Raw genomic sequence first — 16328 nt, 5'->3', positions numbered from 1 at the left:
CCACTCCCCCTGCTTGTGTTTCCTCTCTCACTGTCTCTCTGTCAAAAAAAATAAATAAAATCTTTTAAAAGAAGTTACCAAGTTGTTATGTTTGAATAGAACATGAACTCTGTCGGCAGTGAAGAGTAAGGGACCAATCTGCCATCAGGTTTAATGTATATATACTAACAACAAACCTACTACATACTAAAAACAGGTTTTACTATATAGCAAGAGTTAAACACGTCAACCAAAGTTACAAAATGAACAGATTCTCTTCTTCCCTGGCCCAACCTCACTTTTATTCTATATACCTACCAAGTTATCACAAATCACGTGAAATGCTCAAGCAAGCTCATGTTTCACAAGGAATTACAAAGAATTTTACATCCTTTGGGGGAGGTCTTAACAGCACAATCATGTTTTACAATGACTATATATTACCCTTATAACCGAGAAAGGTAAAAGTACTTTGAGTAAATGGTACCTTAAGTCAGCACTCAAAAGAGATTCCCTACCTGATTCTCCCTAATTCATCTCACAGAGAGTGAGGAGGGACTATGTTTTGAGCTCATTTTATTTTGTTAACTGTTTGCTTGCACTTCATGCACCAACTACCCCATGTCAGGCCCAGGAACTGAAATTAAGACAAAGCCTTGGTCCTAAAGAGCTCTAAAATAGATGGAAAAAGAAAAATAGTAAAATAAATGGAAAAAATAAAATAGATGGTAAAGTAGTAAAATAGATGGTAAAAGAGACGGTAAATAGACGGTAAAATAGATGGAAAAAGAAAAGTCATAAATGATACCAGAGATAACATGCACTAGTATAATGGGAAAATAAAGTGCACAGGCCTCTGAGACCACCATGCAAAGGAACCGGTACACATGATTTGGAGAGACACAAACCCTTAACCTGAAAGTAGAAGACAAATGATATTTCACTGAATGATATTAAATGCTATCCTAGTATCACTCAAGAGAACATCTACTTCACTTGAGTGTGTGAATGGCAGAACGTAGTAAGTGTGCATGAAGATTGTTTTATACCTAGGGTCACTTTCTGAATAAATGGCTTTTTGTTACTGAGGCTCTGCTGTATACCTAAGAAGGTACTGTATGGAGGGAATAACGAAGCCTCAGGAGATAGGTGATCCTGGATTCCAAGTCAGCCTCCAAACCCACTAAATTAAATTAACTTCTCTGAGCCTAACTGCCTCCTTCTATAAGACACACATGATACCAGCAAAGGGCTACTGCAAAAAAAGAAGTTTAATGTAATTAAAATGTATTCCCACCCCCACATCTTTCCTTTTCAGTTATTTCTTTGGAACATACAAAACAATTTAATATATGTGCTGCCAAAGCGAGCACAATACAAAACAAATGAAATATTTACAAAGCACTTACTATTGAGTAAGCCTCATGACTGGACACTGCAGGTTAGCAGACTATAGTTGCTGTCCTCATGGAGTTTACAATCTTGTATGTACGCTATGTTTAAACTTAAGAGATCTCATATCGCTTTGTACACATTTACATGGTCCCTTATCACTATAATGTAATCTCCTGGAAGGTAATTTACACCTAGCACTATGCTTGGGACTTGCATGCAAAGGAAGGAAGCTGAGAAGGGAAGGAGGAAATAGTCCAATGAAATATACTGAATCAGGGGCGCCTGGATGGCTCAGTGGGTTAAGCCACTGCCTTCGGCTCAGGTCATGATCTCGGGGTCCTGTGATCGAGTCCCGCATCGGGCTCTCTGATCAGCGGAGAGCCTGCTTCCCTCTCTCTCTCTGCCTGCCTCTGCCTGCTTGTGATCTCTGTCAAAAAATTAAATAAAATCTTAAAAAAAAAAAAAAAGAAATATACTGAATCATAAATTCTATTTAGTGCATCTTACTTCTAAAATATAGAAAGGTACGGGGCGCCTGGGTGGCTCAGTGGGTTAAGCCACTGCCTTCGGCTCAGGTCATGATCCCAGGGTCCTGGGATCCAGCCCCACACTGGGCTCTCTGATCCGCGGAGAGCCTGCTTCCTCCTCTCTCTCTCTGCCTGCCTCTCTGTCTACTTGTGATCTCTGTCAAATAAATAAATAAAATCTTAAAAAAATAATAATAATAAAATAAAATATAGAAAGGTACTTTTGGGGGAGGGGGCGGGTAGGACAAAGAGAAGATAGGTAGAAGGAAGAATCACCTTTTGAAAATACTTTTTTAGGGGCACCTGGGTGGCTCAGTGGGCTAAAGCCTCTGCTTTCAGCTCGGGTCATGATCCCAGGGTCCTGGGATGGAGCCCCGCATCGGGCTCTCTGCTCAGCAGGGAGCCTGCTTCCCTTCCTCTCTCTACCTGCCTCTCTGTCTACTTGTGATCTCTATCAAATAAATAAATAAAATCTAAAAAAAAAAAATACTTTTTTAAACTCATGACTTAAAAGGAAGCTTTTTCCCCTTATAAATCATAAGGGAATTATAATTTTTTTAAATATTTATTTATTTCAGAGAGCTGGGGGGAGGGGTGGGGGAAGGGAGAGAGCGAGAATCCTCAGGCTGACTGCCAACTGAGCCGGACATAGGGCTCAAACTCACGACCCAGAGATCATGACCTGAGCGGAAACCAAGAGTCAGATGCTTAACCAACTGAGCCACCCAGGTGTCCCATAAATTCTTTTGTAAATTATATCCCATTGACTCAGTGGGTTAAAGCCTCTGCCTTCGGCTCAGGTCATGGTCATGGTCCCAGGGTCCAGGATCGAGCCCCGCATCGGGCTCTCTGCTCAACAGGGAGTCTGCTTCCTCCTCTCTCTCTGCCTGCTTCTCTGCCTACTTGTGATCTCTGTCAAATAAATAAATAAAATCTTAAAAAAAAAAATCAAACACCTTTATGTTCTAGTGATATAAGCTAATTCAAAATAAAAACATAGTACAGACATAGTACAGCCAGCATGATGCTCTACTCCAGAGATGGGCAACCTACAATCTCCAGCCTTCTTTTAAACCTGCAAACTAAGAACGGCTTTTACATTTTTAAAGAGTTATAAAACAACAGCAAAGAAAACAAGACTAAGTGGGTCCAGCAAAGCCTAAAATATTTACTGTCTGTCCCTCGACAAAAAGTTTGCCAACTCCTGCTCTACTTCCTAACAGAATTTTGAATCTCTCACCAAACTAAGTACTTCAATACTTCCGAGCTGACATTTAAGGCAATTTATAGGATTTCTCTCTCCACTCCCCTGCCCACTTGGCTCTTATTAGCCACTTTCTTCACACACAAGCATTTACACAAATACTAATTACAATATACTAGGCTAGCACCAAAAAACCCCAGAGGCTGACCATGTCTTTTGTTAAATAACAAGTGTTCTAGGACAAGCATTTTCCCAACAATGAGTTTAAGTTCCATAATGGATTAGTAAATCGGGCCTATGTTGACCAGAACCCATGACTTATGCCAACTTCTCCATCTGCACATATTCAATATTGGGGGAGGGGAGGACACCAACAGTTCCCATTGCAAAGTCAATAAATTGATTATTAATAGGCTGGAGTAACATTCACCTAGCTTCAATAACAAGGACAAAACAGGAAATAGAAGGTGACAAGAACCAAATTCAGTAACTGTGTGGGACACTTGTGGATTTGAGACTTAAGTTCTTTACCACTTACATCATACCACACGAAGACAAGGAGGGTTACCGACACATTTAAGACTCTAACAACGAAAAAGTGAAAAAAAGACCATTTCTGAAAGCACAGAAGAGACAGTTCAATCTAATACGAAAGTACCCAAAATCTGGAGAGCAGTATGAACCTATCAGACGAATACATCAGAAAGAACTAAGTTTTATTTCAGCATGATTAGTAATATGTGATATGGGGCACAGAAGAGTACTAAAAATTACCTTCCAGGACAAGCAACACAAGAATAAAACATTCCTCTCCCAACACTAGAAAGGAAAAGCTATGTGCCCACTTTCCCTGAAACTATCAAAACCCGAGAAGCACTCAAAATGAGTATTCTTCCCCATTAAACACTCTGCATCAAAAAATCAAAAATCCATACACATACTTTAAGAAACAACGGAATAAAACTTAAAGAAGGATCTTATTGAACTACTTTACAGAGATTCTAAAGTCTGAGAAAAAGTTTGTCATTTTTAAGGAAAGGTCTCAACAGTTTCGATATACCGCATACATACATCTTAAATGAGAAACTAAAAATACAAGTTTTTTTTCTATTCCGGGAGAACCTTAGTCCTTACCTATAAATCTCTAAAACGTAACCCTACAAACTTCAGATACTGAATACATTGGGTAATTTTTTTAAAAGTGTCAATGAATTCAAAGTGTCCTTTCCATGCCTAACTTTCTGCAATGGTTTTATTATGACTTCTAATAATGAAATTAGCACTACACCACCAATATAATGAACATACAAATACTGGGATCATTCATTACAGTACCAAATTATTTAACATTAGAAACACTAGACACCCAAAGTGGCTCAGGAACCACTTGTATGCACTTCAGGAGTGTTAATTCACGCACCAGACTTAATAAGCATTTATACAGAACATTTATATTTGCCAAGTGTTTCATAATCATTTTTATTAACTGTTTTACTCCAAAAGAATCCATGAAGAACTTACAGAAGAGGAACCTAGACCTAGAGGAACCAAAGAAAACCAAGTTTATTCTGGAGGAAATAACACCATTCTCTTACAATATGCCAGATACTCTTAATTACTTTTCATTGGCAATATGAAATTTTTCAAGAAATAAGCTATGAATTAATGAATGTGAAAAATATTAAGGAAACACTGCACTGAATTCTCTGGAAATGCTTAAACACTCTGAAGTACTCTGGAACACTACAGTTCTTTACCACGGACACAGTGAAGAAGTAAAATTCCCTCAAACGGCAAACTTAATGGCCAAATATAAAAGGGTATTTTTTACACTTGCTTTAAAAAAGGTAATCAAAGCTCACGGAACAAGCTTAAAGCCAGGAGTCAGGTCCACCACGAAAAAACTAGAACCCAGCTAAAAGCAGCGTGAGGAGGAAGTTCTGGAAGCAGCCAGAATCTGGAAGGAGCCTGAAGCTGCTGTTCAGCCCGCTCAGTGAATACATCTTTCCGAAGATAATGGTTCTAACCAGAACTTGTGGTTCAATCTCAGCACCAGCAATGGATCCCATCCAATGTTTTGGAGGATGAAAACTTGCCCCAGTGCTAGACGTGGAGGAAAGTTCCTTCCTTGGCCCATTTAAACATCCCAAATTTCTTTTATCTTGGTGTTACATCTTAACGAGAAAAACTGTGCGCGCGCCGCGAGCGCAGTTTGCCTGCGGAGTTGTCCTGACCCCAGGTCTCTCAGTCAGAGCCCATCAACGTTAATTCCCGAGTCCGAGCTCGACTCCTCATCCTGCTAACAGCCCCAGCCGGTACATCGCACACTCTTTTCTTTGCCCTCCCTCTCCTTCCTACCTCCTGGGGCCAATTTCGTGACCCACATCCCTAGACCCCGCAGAGCCCCAACATAACCCCCCCATTATACTTCCGCCCCGGTGGCTTCCCAGTTAACCTTCACCCCAGCCCCCACCCCATCTTTGTCTCGTTACCCCAAATACAGCACCTCAACGTTCCCCACTCCCAACCACAGCCCTTCCCCCACCGCCGACCCCCACCCTCCCGGTCTCTTCCCCACCCCCACCTCCCCCACCCCTCGGCTGGGTCACCCCAGCTCCTCGCCTCCCCAGCCCCGCATGACCCGTCCCCTCCCCCCAGCTTCCTCTGTCCCTTCCTTCCCCTCCCTCGGCCCCTCCGCCCACGCCCACCCCTGCTCCCGCGGGTCCCGGGCAGGCCTTTCACCTTGTCCATGAGCTTCCAGCACTTCTCCACCATCTTCTTGTCCACGGTGCCCGGCGGGTGGGGGCTAAGGTGGTGGTGGTGGTGGTGCGGCTGGAAGGCGTCCTTCATGAGCCCGATCAGGCCGCCCGAGCCCGAGCCCCCGGAGCCGCCGCTGCCCCCGGCCCCGGAGCTCTTTTTCACGTTGCCGGCCATGGCCCGGGGAGGGTTGGGGGCCCAGCCGCGTCCGCCGGCTCCGCTCCGCTGCGAGCGAGGGAAAGAAGGAGGGCGTGAAGGAGGGGCCTCTCCCGGCCGCCACCGCCGCCGCCGCCACCGCCGGCTGTCCGGGCGGAGGGAGGGGCGGCCGCGGGAAGGGGAGTGGGCGGCGACGGGAGCGCGGGTCCGCGCGGGCGCGCCCCTTCCAAGAGCGCGAGCCCGGGGGCGGGAGGAGCGCGCGGAGCTCCGCGAAGCCGGCGGCCTGGTCCCGACTGGGTAGCGACCGCTCCTGCGCCACCCCCTCCCGAGTCACAGCTCCCGGAAAGCCGCGGCCAAGTTTCCGCGCCGCCTACCCCTCCCCTGCCCCCGGGGGCGGGCCCAGGCGGAACCTTTGCGCCTGCGCCCTCTGCTGGAGAAGCCGGGAAAGGAAGGGGGCGGGGTCTGGCAGGAGTCTGCGCACTAGACAGAAGCCGAGCCCTCCATATTCCTTGTGGGCTGTAAGGTTGGCGCTTTGAGTGGTTTATTGGGACATTTAAATGAAGACAGGTAGCAGTGGAAGGAACCTCGACGTCAAGTCTTTACCCCCTACCTGACGGATGAGGAAATTGAGCTTAAAGTCATTTGCTTCTTCACACTGTTGGAGAAAAACAGAAGTTCTTTCCCCACCCCTTGGTGTTTTGAACTCATTAAGTCGGCACCAAGGACAAGAATGTGACAAGAATGTGACTGTTGCCGATATTCAAGCCTGATTACACCCCAGAAAGGCTTGAGACACTCAGGCCGCAAGCTCTTCTTCCAGGCCTTTTGACTTTCTGAAAACAAAACACCTCCCCCTCTTTTGGCTTCTGAACACTAGTTCCTTTTTCTGGGAATTGAGTATGTACTTAAGATTCCCCAGCTCAGCGCACTGGGCTCCACACATTGCGCAGGCAGGTCAGCGCGGTCTGCAAAGGCCTTGACCACAGATGCTGTAAGACGGGTGTGAGCTCTGACCAGAGGAGTACTCGCTCCTCTTGTGGAACAGAAACGCAGTTCCCAGTCATTTCCACTTCTCTAATTTAAAAGTTCTGTTGGAAAAACTTTGAAAAAAAAAAAAAAAGGGAACTTTCTTCCTAAAGAAGGAAGTGCCCTGCCCTAATTTGCTAATTCTGAGCCTCCTCTTTGGGAACTTGCAGGCTCTAGTGTGTCTGTAAGTACTCAGTTCCGTCTTAGATCCCCCACCTGGGTCTTCCACAAAGCCGTTGACTGATAAGGGAATTAACTTTACCGTGTGCTCCTGTCACAGTTGGGGAAAATCTCTCTGAACTCAAGCACCCATCAGCCAGACATCCTTGTTTTGCAATTCAATGGCCTTTACCTAAGATTGATTAAGTAGTCAACATTATTTCCTATCAGTAGAATTTCCTTTAATAAGTTCCTACCTAGAGAAAGAAGAAATCTCCCAAGGGAAAATCTAGACAAGCCTCTCAGATAATTGTCAAAACTTCCCATCTACCACCCTGGTTGCAGGCCCTTCCTTTCTCTCCCCTGATCTGTTTATTGAAACGTTTTCCTCACTGGTTTCCCTGTCATCTCCAAACCATTGTGCCTTCAGACCAGTCTTCCTGACGTATAGTTCTGATGGCATCAGAAAAAAAAAAACTTCAAACATTCATGATTGTCTCCTGGATGAAGTTAAGAGTCATGATCTAACTCCAAACTACCTTGCAGTTTTATACTATTCCAATATGTATATCCTATGCTGGGTGAGTCACCAAGTCACAAAATACCACAATTCTTTCTTTTTTCATCACCATGGCTGAGAGTATTCCCTCTGCCTAAAGTGTGCTACTGAAGGGGCACCTGGGCGCCTGGGTGCCTCCGTGGGTTGGGCCTCTGCCTTCTGCTTGGCTCATGATCCCAGTGTCCTGGGATCTTTCCTTGGCAGGGAGCCTACTCCCCTTTCCCTCTGCCTGCCTCTCGGCCTACTTGTGATCTCTCTCTCTCTGTCAAATAAATAAATAAACCCTTAAAAAAAAAAAGTATGCTACTGAAGTCCTATCCATTCTTCAGAATCCAGCTCAAATATTTTCTTTCTCACCAGACATTCCAGCTAGAAATATCCTTTCCTCTTCTAAATTTCCATAACCCTGTATTCTCACAGATGCCTCATATTAATTTATGCTATGCTGTCTGGTAGACTTTAGTTTTCCACAGTCCTAACACAGTATAAGTACGCAGGGTATTTTCGCCCTCGTCATCAAATGCTAGATTTAATGGAATACAGGCAAGAAATTAACCCCTGGACCTATATGGGTTCCTCTGGGTCATCTACACATCTCTGGCTTCCTTTAAGGCTTCCAATTTTTATTATTTCAGTACCTCCTGGATAGAATGTAATGGTATAATTTATACTTTATTTCTGCTTGCAGGAGCCATATTTCTGGGGCTGTAACTCTCAATTTCATCTCAGGTCATGAGGTCAAGCCCTGCATCAGGCTTATACTGGGCGCGGAGACTGCTTAAGACACACTCTCTCTCTCTCTCTCTCTCTGCTCCTCCCCCCCCCCAGAAGAAGGAAAAACAAAAGCCATAGTTTAGGGTTTTTTTTTTTTATTTTTTTAAGATTTATTTATTAGAGAGACAGAGAGCACATGCAGGACACGTGCAGGGGGAGAGGGGTAGAGAATCTCAACAGATTGGGCGCTGTGCAGATCCTGAGGGTTGGGGTGTGGGTGGGGGCCTCTATCTCATGACCCTGAGATCAGGACCTGAAGCCAAATCAAGAGTCAGGTGCTTAACTGACTATGCCACTCATGCACCCTACAAAAGAGAAAAAGCCATATTTCCTTGAATATACAAATGACCTATATTTCACATTTGAATAAACCAGAGAGAGTGATGGTTCTCTCCTCTGTGTCTCTTTGAACTCCCAGATGGGATCCTATTCAAAGGAAGACAGAGTTCTGTGGAGATGATCTTACCTATTTTCACTTCTAAGCTGAAGTTAATGAAAAAAGAAGGAAAGAATGACCTTTTTTTTTCTCCCCCCACAATTTTACTTGGCATGTTTTCAACATATACTGAAGATGGGATTGGATTGTTGATCACAGTGTCATTTGCATTCTTGGCTTATTCGAGAGCCGGCTCGGTTTGTATCATCACATCATGTGACATGGGGCACTTTCTTACTCCATTTCACCTTCACCCAAACCACATCCTCATTCTGCACCCGAAAGTCAGTTGACTGAACATATTTGAAAAGTAAATGCTCTTCGGAGGCATGATATGTTGTTTGTTTTCTGTAAACCCTGTCCTCAAAATGCTGGCCCCTGCATCAGCGTAATGCGGAGATTTCTCATTCCCTGGAAAATGACCCCAAACAGGCTTCTAGATGAGGAGAAGGACTGGGGCAGGAATCTCTACTGCATTTCTGTGCAAGGGGGAAGGGTTCAGGGAAGGCGGGGCGGAGAATAAATGAAAAACACACTTTAAGATGAGAAGAAAAGTATTCTCCAGATTTGGGAATTGTGCACAGAATTATCTGACCCTGGGGTACAGGAACTGTAAGCCCCAGGAAAGGCAAGCCTGGTTCTTCTTTTTACGCTGTAAAATGTCTGAAGAATCAGAGAAGTACCCTGCAGCCACCAAGGTGACAGAGAAATAAACACGAATCAGCCACCACCTGAATCTGTCCACTCCCCAGAGGAAGGCTTTTTTTTTTTTTTTATTTGACAGAGAGAGAGATCACAAGTAGGCAGAGCAGCAGGCAGAGGGGAGAGGGGGAAGCAGGCTCCCTGCTGAGCAGAGAGCCTAATGCAGTGCTCGATCCCAGGACCCTGGGATCATGACCTGAGCTGAAGGCAGAGGCTCAACCCACTGAGCCATCCAGGCACCCTGCGGAAGGCTTTTTAAATCCCAGTTCTCAAAGCATTTCTTCAGATCTGCTCCTGACAGCAGGCAATTGACCAAAAGTGTTGACACAGAGAGAGAGAGAGAGAGAGAGAGAGAGAAATATCTAAAGGGTCTGCAGGTTCCTTGACCTACAAGAGGAAAATCCTGACGTTTCTGCCATTTTCATACTAGCCAGTACGGTGCCCAGAGATCCAGGTCGCAGACAGATGACAAGGCTGGAGTAACACAGAGCTGGAAGGAGGATCGGGATAAGGACAAGTCGCCCATCATACTCCCTTCCCTGAATTTGCTTTTCCAACCACTCATGACCCCAGCAAGTTGCTAGGAAGTATCCCAAAAGGGAGGCACCCCAGACGTGGCCCAAGAATTTAAGTAGAAAAATTTAGGAGACGCCAGAAGTCAAGCAAGTCCACTAGAGGGAGCCCGGACCAACTCAGGACTGAGGGGAGCCTGGCAAAGTAGCTTCACAGCACCCGACTGAGAATCAGCCACATTAGGGAACAGGAGAAGCAAGGCAATAAATTAAGTTCCCACAAGGGAAGAAAGCCCTGTGAATACCCAGCTAAAATCCGGTCCTTTCAGGATTTACAGCATCAAAGACTTAAAGACCAGGAAACTGAGGTTGAGCAAAATTAAATGGCTTGTCAGAGTTTACACAACCAGAAGGGGGACTAGAACTCATGGCTCTTGTCTCTAACCAATATCCTTTCTTCTACATTTGTCTCCCTCTATGTCAGCACCCTGGAGTCCATGGGTCTACCTCTCCTCTGGGTTGCCTTTCTCTGAAGTGAGAAACTCCCTCAGCTACCTTCTGCACTTCTTTCCCTCATACACTGCAAAACGCCTTCCCAAAGCCTAATAATGTCATTGTGCTCCCTCATGAGCCCTAGGGATATAAATCACCTAGAATGGCTACTGTCAGCCCTTTTCCTCTGTGTCAGCACAACAGCATCCTGTCAGATGTGAAAATCTGTCATTTGTATGTCTCGGAACTTCAGGCACTGCTAAGTGAAAATAAAGCATAGTTAACTGGTTCCAAAGCTCTTTCTTCTCAAAATACATTTAGGATTTAGGGATAAGGCGAGAAGCGACCCTCCAGGACCTTTGTGCTTGGCACATTCCACCTGCCTATGAGCTCCGTGTTTCCCAGTTACCTGGACAACATTTGGTCTCCAGAAACCCAACCGTGCAGTTCTCAGTCCCGCCCCCAAAGGAAATTTGCCACCCTGGATTGGCTCCCAGAACCCAGGCTCCTCCTCAGGCTCCGAGCTGGTTGGGCCATTTCTCTGCCCCTCCCATGAGTGGGTCACCCCACAGGGAGACACAGCGGAGGCCAGAGAGGATCCTACAGGTAAGAAGAGGCAGGGCAAGGATGATGGGAAGAGGGAAGGGACAAGTACTGAGATTTATTTTCTCCAAAAGACGACTGCGAGGAATGATTTCTGCTCATAGAACCTGACTGATAGAAAGAAACAGCTCCACCCTCCCCAAATCCCAGCCTTGCCTAAAGTTCCAAGGAGTCCAAGCATGGAAGCTTCTGGAAAGTAGAAGAGAAAGACTTGGAGACTAGAACTCTAACTTTCCTAGGACTCCTGGTTCAGTCCAGGGGTCAGGAAAGGAGCCCCATGCCCAGGCTTAAATATGATCCTCTCCTTCCTTAGGACAGCAAGGAGATGCCACCCAAAACCAAAGGAAAAGGGAAGAAAACTGGGGCACAGAAGAAAGAGAATGCGGGCGCTGGTGAGTCAGGGTGGCTGGAGGTGAGTGCCTCCTGCTTCTCCATGCTCTGGCTTAGAGACCAAGCAGAGGTGCTTCAGAGAGAACACAGCCCTCTGCATGACAAGACAGAGTTTTCATGCCCCTCCCTCTTCGTGTCTTCCCCCTGCCCCCAGGTTCCATGGAGCTGGGAAATTGGGGAAATCAGCACGCACCCGCTCTGTGGTGCCCTTCTGGCTCTGTGCCTTCCTTAATACATTCATCACCCATATTCCAAGTACCTACTCTGTGCTGGGCAGCCAGGACACAGGGGTGAACTCGGTAGCCTCTGCCATCAGAGATCCCTCGTTTAGAGGCCCTCAGAGCTACAGGGAAAAAGTCCAAAGTGTAGGCTGAGGATGGGGAGACATGAGGAAGGCTGAGATCATGATAAGCTGAGATTTTGCCAACTTGCCAGGGCAGATGTGGAGACCAAGTCCGCACACCGGCGGGCAGTGATGGAGAAGGAGCTGCTCCAAGACCACCTGGGTAAGAAGGGTAAAGGCTCTGGGACACCAGAGGTGGGACAATGGGGCAATTTGCATCCTGGAAACTTGGATGGTTGGAGCTGTGGCAGGAGGCTGAGCTGATCTCTCCCCCATCCCCCAGTGGAGAAAGACTTGACATTTCGAGGAAGGGGTGGGCAATGAGGGTGGGTGAGAAGAGCTATTTTTCATAAGCAGGATATAGAGTTTTGCCTTCTTAGCAATGAAGAGCTCATGGGATTCTAGGGGGAAAACCAACCAAACAACCCAGAGAGAGAATGAGAGGCTGGGAATCTGCCACCAGGTTCCCAAAGGTGGGAGGAGTCTATCAAGCCCTTGGGGTCTGATTTGGTGGGACCCCCCCGCCCGTTGTGAGGACTGCTCTGGGACTTTTCACAGCTCTGCGGAGGGATGAGGCCTGCCGGGCTAAAGCTTCTGAGGAGCAGCTGAGGCAGAGGCTGCAGGTGCTGGAGGCTGAGTTGGAGGAGGCCCGAAGTGAGGGCAAGGCCATCTATGCAGGTGTGTGGTTGGCCAGGCAGGTGGGCAGGAGACAGGGGCCTGGAAGAGGACAACCAAGAGGGCCAGAGGGTGCAGGAAGGGAACCGAGGAGGACTTCCATCTGCCATGCCTAGCCCCAACCTTCCCGGCTCAGCATGGATCAGGCACGGGGCCTGAAAGAACCAAAGGAAGGCCTCCGGGATGCTGGGCAAGAACCTTCCAGGATGCCCAATGCCATGTGCTTTAAGGATTACAGAAAGCACCTCTTGTAATGTGGATTACAAAAACTTACATGGCCTTGTCTCATTGGTGCCATGGGAGTAAGTGGGGAGAAGGGCTAGAATCCAGGTCCGGGACTTGACCAGGTGGGGGAGGGGGAAAGGGGTGTGGTTTCCCAGCTCTGCCCCAGGTGTTCCAGTTCTGCCAGCTTCTTAAAATCACGGGAACTGAGAAGGCGTTTATGTTCCTGTCCCATTGGGCCAAGCAGGCCCTTCGCCACCCACAGCTTCCTTTCCTCTCTCCACGACTCCATCCACACCTGGGTCCCTGGTCACCCTCTGCCCCCACCACAGAAATGAGTCGTCAGTGCCGGGCCCTGCAGAAGGAAATGGAGACCCGCAGCAGGCATCTGGAGGAAGAAGTGACAGGCCTTCGGGAACAGCTGGGTAGGCTTCCCCACCCCCTAAGCCCTTTCTCTCCTGGGGCACTGACAAGGTCCAGCCTGCAGGGGCGGACTGAAGATGGTCTTTCTCTAGAAGACTGCGTGCTGTCTAGGCCTTTGGGCCATTTTCCCCACTGACTCTTCCACCATGGAGGACTGGAGCAGAGGGTTCAAGATGACAAAAATCTCTAAGTTGTAACTAAAGCAGACCTGGGTCTCTCATCTCATCTCCCTCTCTCCATGATCTCTCCAAATTTGGGTCTTTCTCCCCACCCGTGCCTTATCTGTCATGAGCGAAACATATTCCCTCTTAGCTGATTTTTACAATGAAACTAAGAAAAGATATTTGACTTATTTACTTTCATATCTTCAATGCCAAGTGCATGCCAAATCCTACATAATTATTGCTAAATAAAGGAATAAACCTTCCAGATAAACAAAAATATAAAGAACAGTAAGGTTTTCTTTTCTCTTTTGGTTACAAGATAGAGTTGAACTATCTTAGCATGGCACATAAGATCTTTCATAATTGTGGTCTCAGAGTTTTCTTAACCTAAAATAGCCTCAGTTTCTTTCTTAGTAGGTGCCACGCCCAATGTGGGGCTTGAACTCATGACCCTGAGATCAGGAGTGGCAGGCACTACGGACTAAGTCAGCCAGGCTCCCCTAAAATGGCCTCAGTTTAGCTACAGATACCCAAGACTTGCTTCTCTGCCATGCAGACCCTGCATTTCTTTCCTAATCCTTGCCTTATCTCAAATTTAAAATCAATCAGCATTTAGGGAGCACCTCCTGTATATACGAGGTATCTTCCCACACATTCTCGCATTTAACTCACAGTAAGCCGGTAAGGTTTGTATCAGTCTGCCTTTAAAGATGAAAAAACTGAGTCTGAGAGAGGCATGCCTGAGCTTACACAGATATTAAGTAAGTGATAACCAGACTTTGGACCCACATCCCTTGTCCCAAGTCCACTACTTTCTCGGCTGTACCTTAATGGTATATGTCAGCTCTTTATAGGGACTGTGGGAAAATTGATGATCCTGGGGGAAGTCTGGAATGATCCCATTTAAGTTCTGCTTTTTAGGCACCTTTGGGGACTCTGTTCACAGGGAGATTGTCACTATGCAGTCCCCTTCATCCTTCTGCCCTGACCCACAGAGACGTGCCAGAAGGAGGCCAAGGCTGCAGGGCAAGAGGCTGAGCAGGCCCTGGGAGAGCGGGACCAGACTCTGGCTCAGCTTCGGGCCCACGTGGCAGATATGGAGGCCAAGTATGAGGAAATCTTACATGTAAGCACCACCGTTGGAAGCCCAATCCCCAGTACGTAGTGCTCCCCTATCCTCCCACTCCAACCCAAACTAGTTCATGCTGCCATCGTCATCAATGGTAGACCCAGGGGAAGGAGAAGCAGCATCTCCACAGGGAATCCTGCTCTGTCTTGAGGGCAGACTGCCAGGGGAATACAACCATGCCTACTTACTAAGAGTAAGAACTTGAAGAAGACACTGGTGAGGAAAGCTTACAGACCAGCCTGGGGCACCGCTCACTCTACCCTCTCCTTTTCTGGGGCCTCAAACTTGGTGTCTGCAGGGCAACCTGGACCAACTCTTGGCCAAGCTGAGGGTCGTCCAGCCTCAGTGGGACGGGGCTGTGCTGAGACTTCATGCCAAGTACAAGGAGCAGCTCCGCCAGTTTGGACTCAACCCCCTGGATCTTTGAAGCCATAAGCTGCTAGTCTCTGGGGTTCTTGGAGGCTCCAGCAATAAAGCTATCTTGATGTAGAACTCAACAGAACTGTGGTCTGTGGCTTTTTGGCAGATACAAGGGTCTCCTTTGGGGGCACCTTGGTTCTGGGCTGGCCCATTGCCCTGGAGACTGAAAGAGAGGAGAGAAATTTGACAAACTCTCAGCAACTCTCTTAGAGAAAATGGGCCCCAGGCTTTGAGTCTGAGGCCTTTCTGGGGCCCTTCAATCACCATCCTCTATTCTCCTTACCCCTGCCAACACAGGCAGCCAGATTTGTGGGGGCAAGGCCCTTTCTCTAATAAACCTACAGTGACCATGCACCAGCCCCCACAATCCCAAGGTGCCTCCAGAGGGAAGGCGTAGCTGCTCTTCAAATTCTTGCAATATAAGCGAGAGTCCAGGAGTTATGCCGGGGTAAGTTCCATCTGGAACAATCCTAGCCGGCTTCACAGCCTCATAAAAGGAAACTCTGTGTCCCTCCTCTATTTTATAACACTCATTCCTACTTCACTTCCGGTCACCTAGAAGGGGTCACCAAGCAATTCTCTAACAGCTCTGTGGACACCAGCTGGGTATCTTACGATTTAATTCCATTCTGGCACTACCGAGGTGAAGAGAGCATCCGATCCCACAGGCCTCGGGCTCAGTCCCACAAGACTGTCCCCACTTGAAAAGCCTGTGTCAAGTCCAGCTCGTCTCCTGTGCTTCGGACCCATTGGTGGAAAAACAAAGGTTCCCACGACCCCCTCCTCAGGTTCCATCATCTGCTAGCGTGACTCACAGAACCCAGAGAAACGGTTTACTCACTAGCTTCCAACTTATTATGAAGGACACAACTCAGGAAGAGCCAGGTGGCAGGTTTGCTGGGGGCAAGGCACAAGCATGGAAGCCTGTGTCCTCTTTGGGGGTGCTGCCCTCCCAGCATCTCTGTTTGGTTCCATCTTTTTGGTTTTTCATGGAGGCTTTATTTACTATGGAGTCATGGTCCATGACACCATTGGTGGTTGGTGATTCATTCCACCTCCAGCACCTCCCCTCTCCCAGAAGGCCCTGCGTGGGGGTGGGGTAGGCTGAAAGCTCCAGCCATCTAATCACGTGGTTGGTTTCCCTGGCAACCAGCCCCCCCATCCTTAGGTGTTTTCCAAAAGTCACTTCCTTAACAAAGTTAAGTTTGGTTGAAAAGGGCTTGTTATGAGTAAAAGATCACTCTTACTACTTAGGAAATTCCAAGGACTTTAGGAGCTCTG

The 16328-nt window shown here is 47.2% G+C and overlaps 2 protein-coding genes across 2 annotated transcripts in view; one reads left to right on the top strand and one right to left on the bottom strand.

Moving 5' to 3' along the window:
* CBL (Cbl proto-oncogene) overlaps positions 1-6388 on the bottom strand; it is an 85847-nt gene extending 79459 nt beyond the window's left edge. The window contains exon 1 of the mRNA XM_047693791.1: positions 5848-6388. Coding sequence (XP_047549747.1) covers positions 5848-6039 — 192 coding nt within the window. The 5' untranslated portion in view covers positions 6040-6388. The remainder of the gene's footprint in view (positions 1-5847) is intronic.
* A 4193-nt stretch (positions 6389-10581) lies between these two features.
* CCDC153 (coiled-coil domain containing 153) lies at positions 10582-15220 on the top strand. Its single transcript, XM_047693797.1, has 7 exons — positions 10582-11284; positions 11595-11673; positions 12112-12177; positions 12573-12692; positions 13244-13336; positions 14494-14624; positions 14926-15220. The coding sequence occupies exons 1-7, from the start codon at positions 11231-11233 to the stop codon at positions 15052-15054; spliced, it is 672 nt and encodes a 223-aa protein (XP_047549753.1). The 5' UTR covers positions 10582-11230; the 3' UTR covers positions 15055-15220.
* The last annotated feature ends 1108 nt before the right edge of the window (positions 15221-16328 follow it).

Source organism: Lutra lutra, chromosome 10 (genome assembly GCF_902655055.1).
Source record: "Lutra lutra chromosome 10, mLutLut1.2, whole genome shotgun sequence".
Classification (NCBI taxonomy): Eukaryota; Metazoa; Chordata; class Mammalia; order Carnivora; family Mustelidae; genus Lutra; species Lutra lutra.
The sequence above is the reverse complement of the archived record's forward strand: the minus strand, read 5'-3'. Positions and strand labels throughout refer to the sequence as shown.

Coding starts and splice junctions, on each gene's coding strand:
- CCDC153 (XM_047693797.1), top strand. CDS start 11,231: ATGAGTGGGTCACCCCACAGGGAGACACAGCGGAGGCCAGAGAGGATC. Junction 11,285..11,594: donor GGCCAGAGAGGATCCTACAG/GTAAGAAGAGGC, acceptor CTCCTTCCTTAG/GACAGCAAGGAGATGCCACC. Junction 12,178..12,572: donor GCTGCTCCAAGACCACCTGG/GTAAGAAGGGTA, acceptor GACTTTTCACAG/CTCTGCGGAGGGATGAGGCC.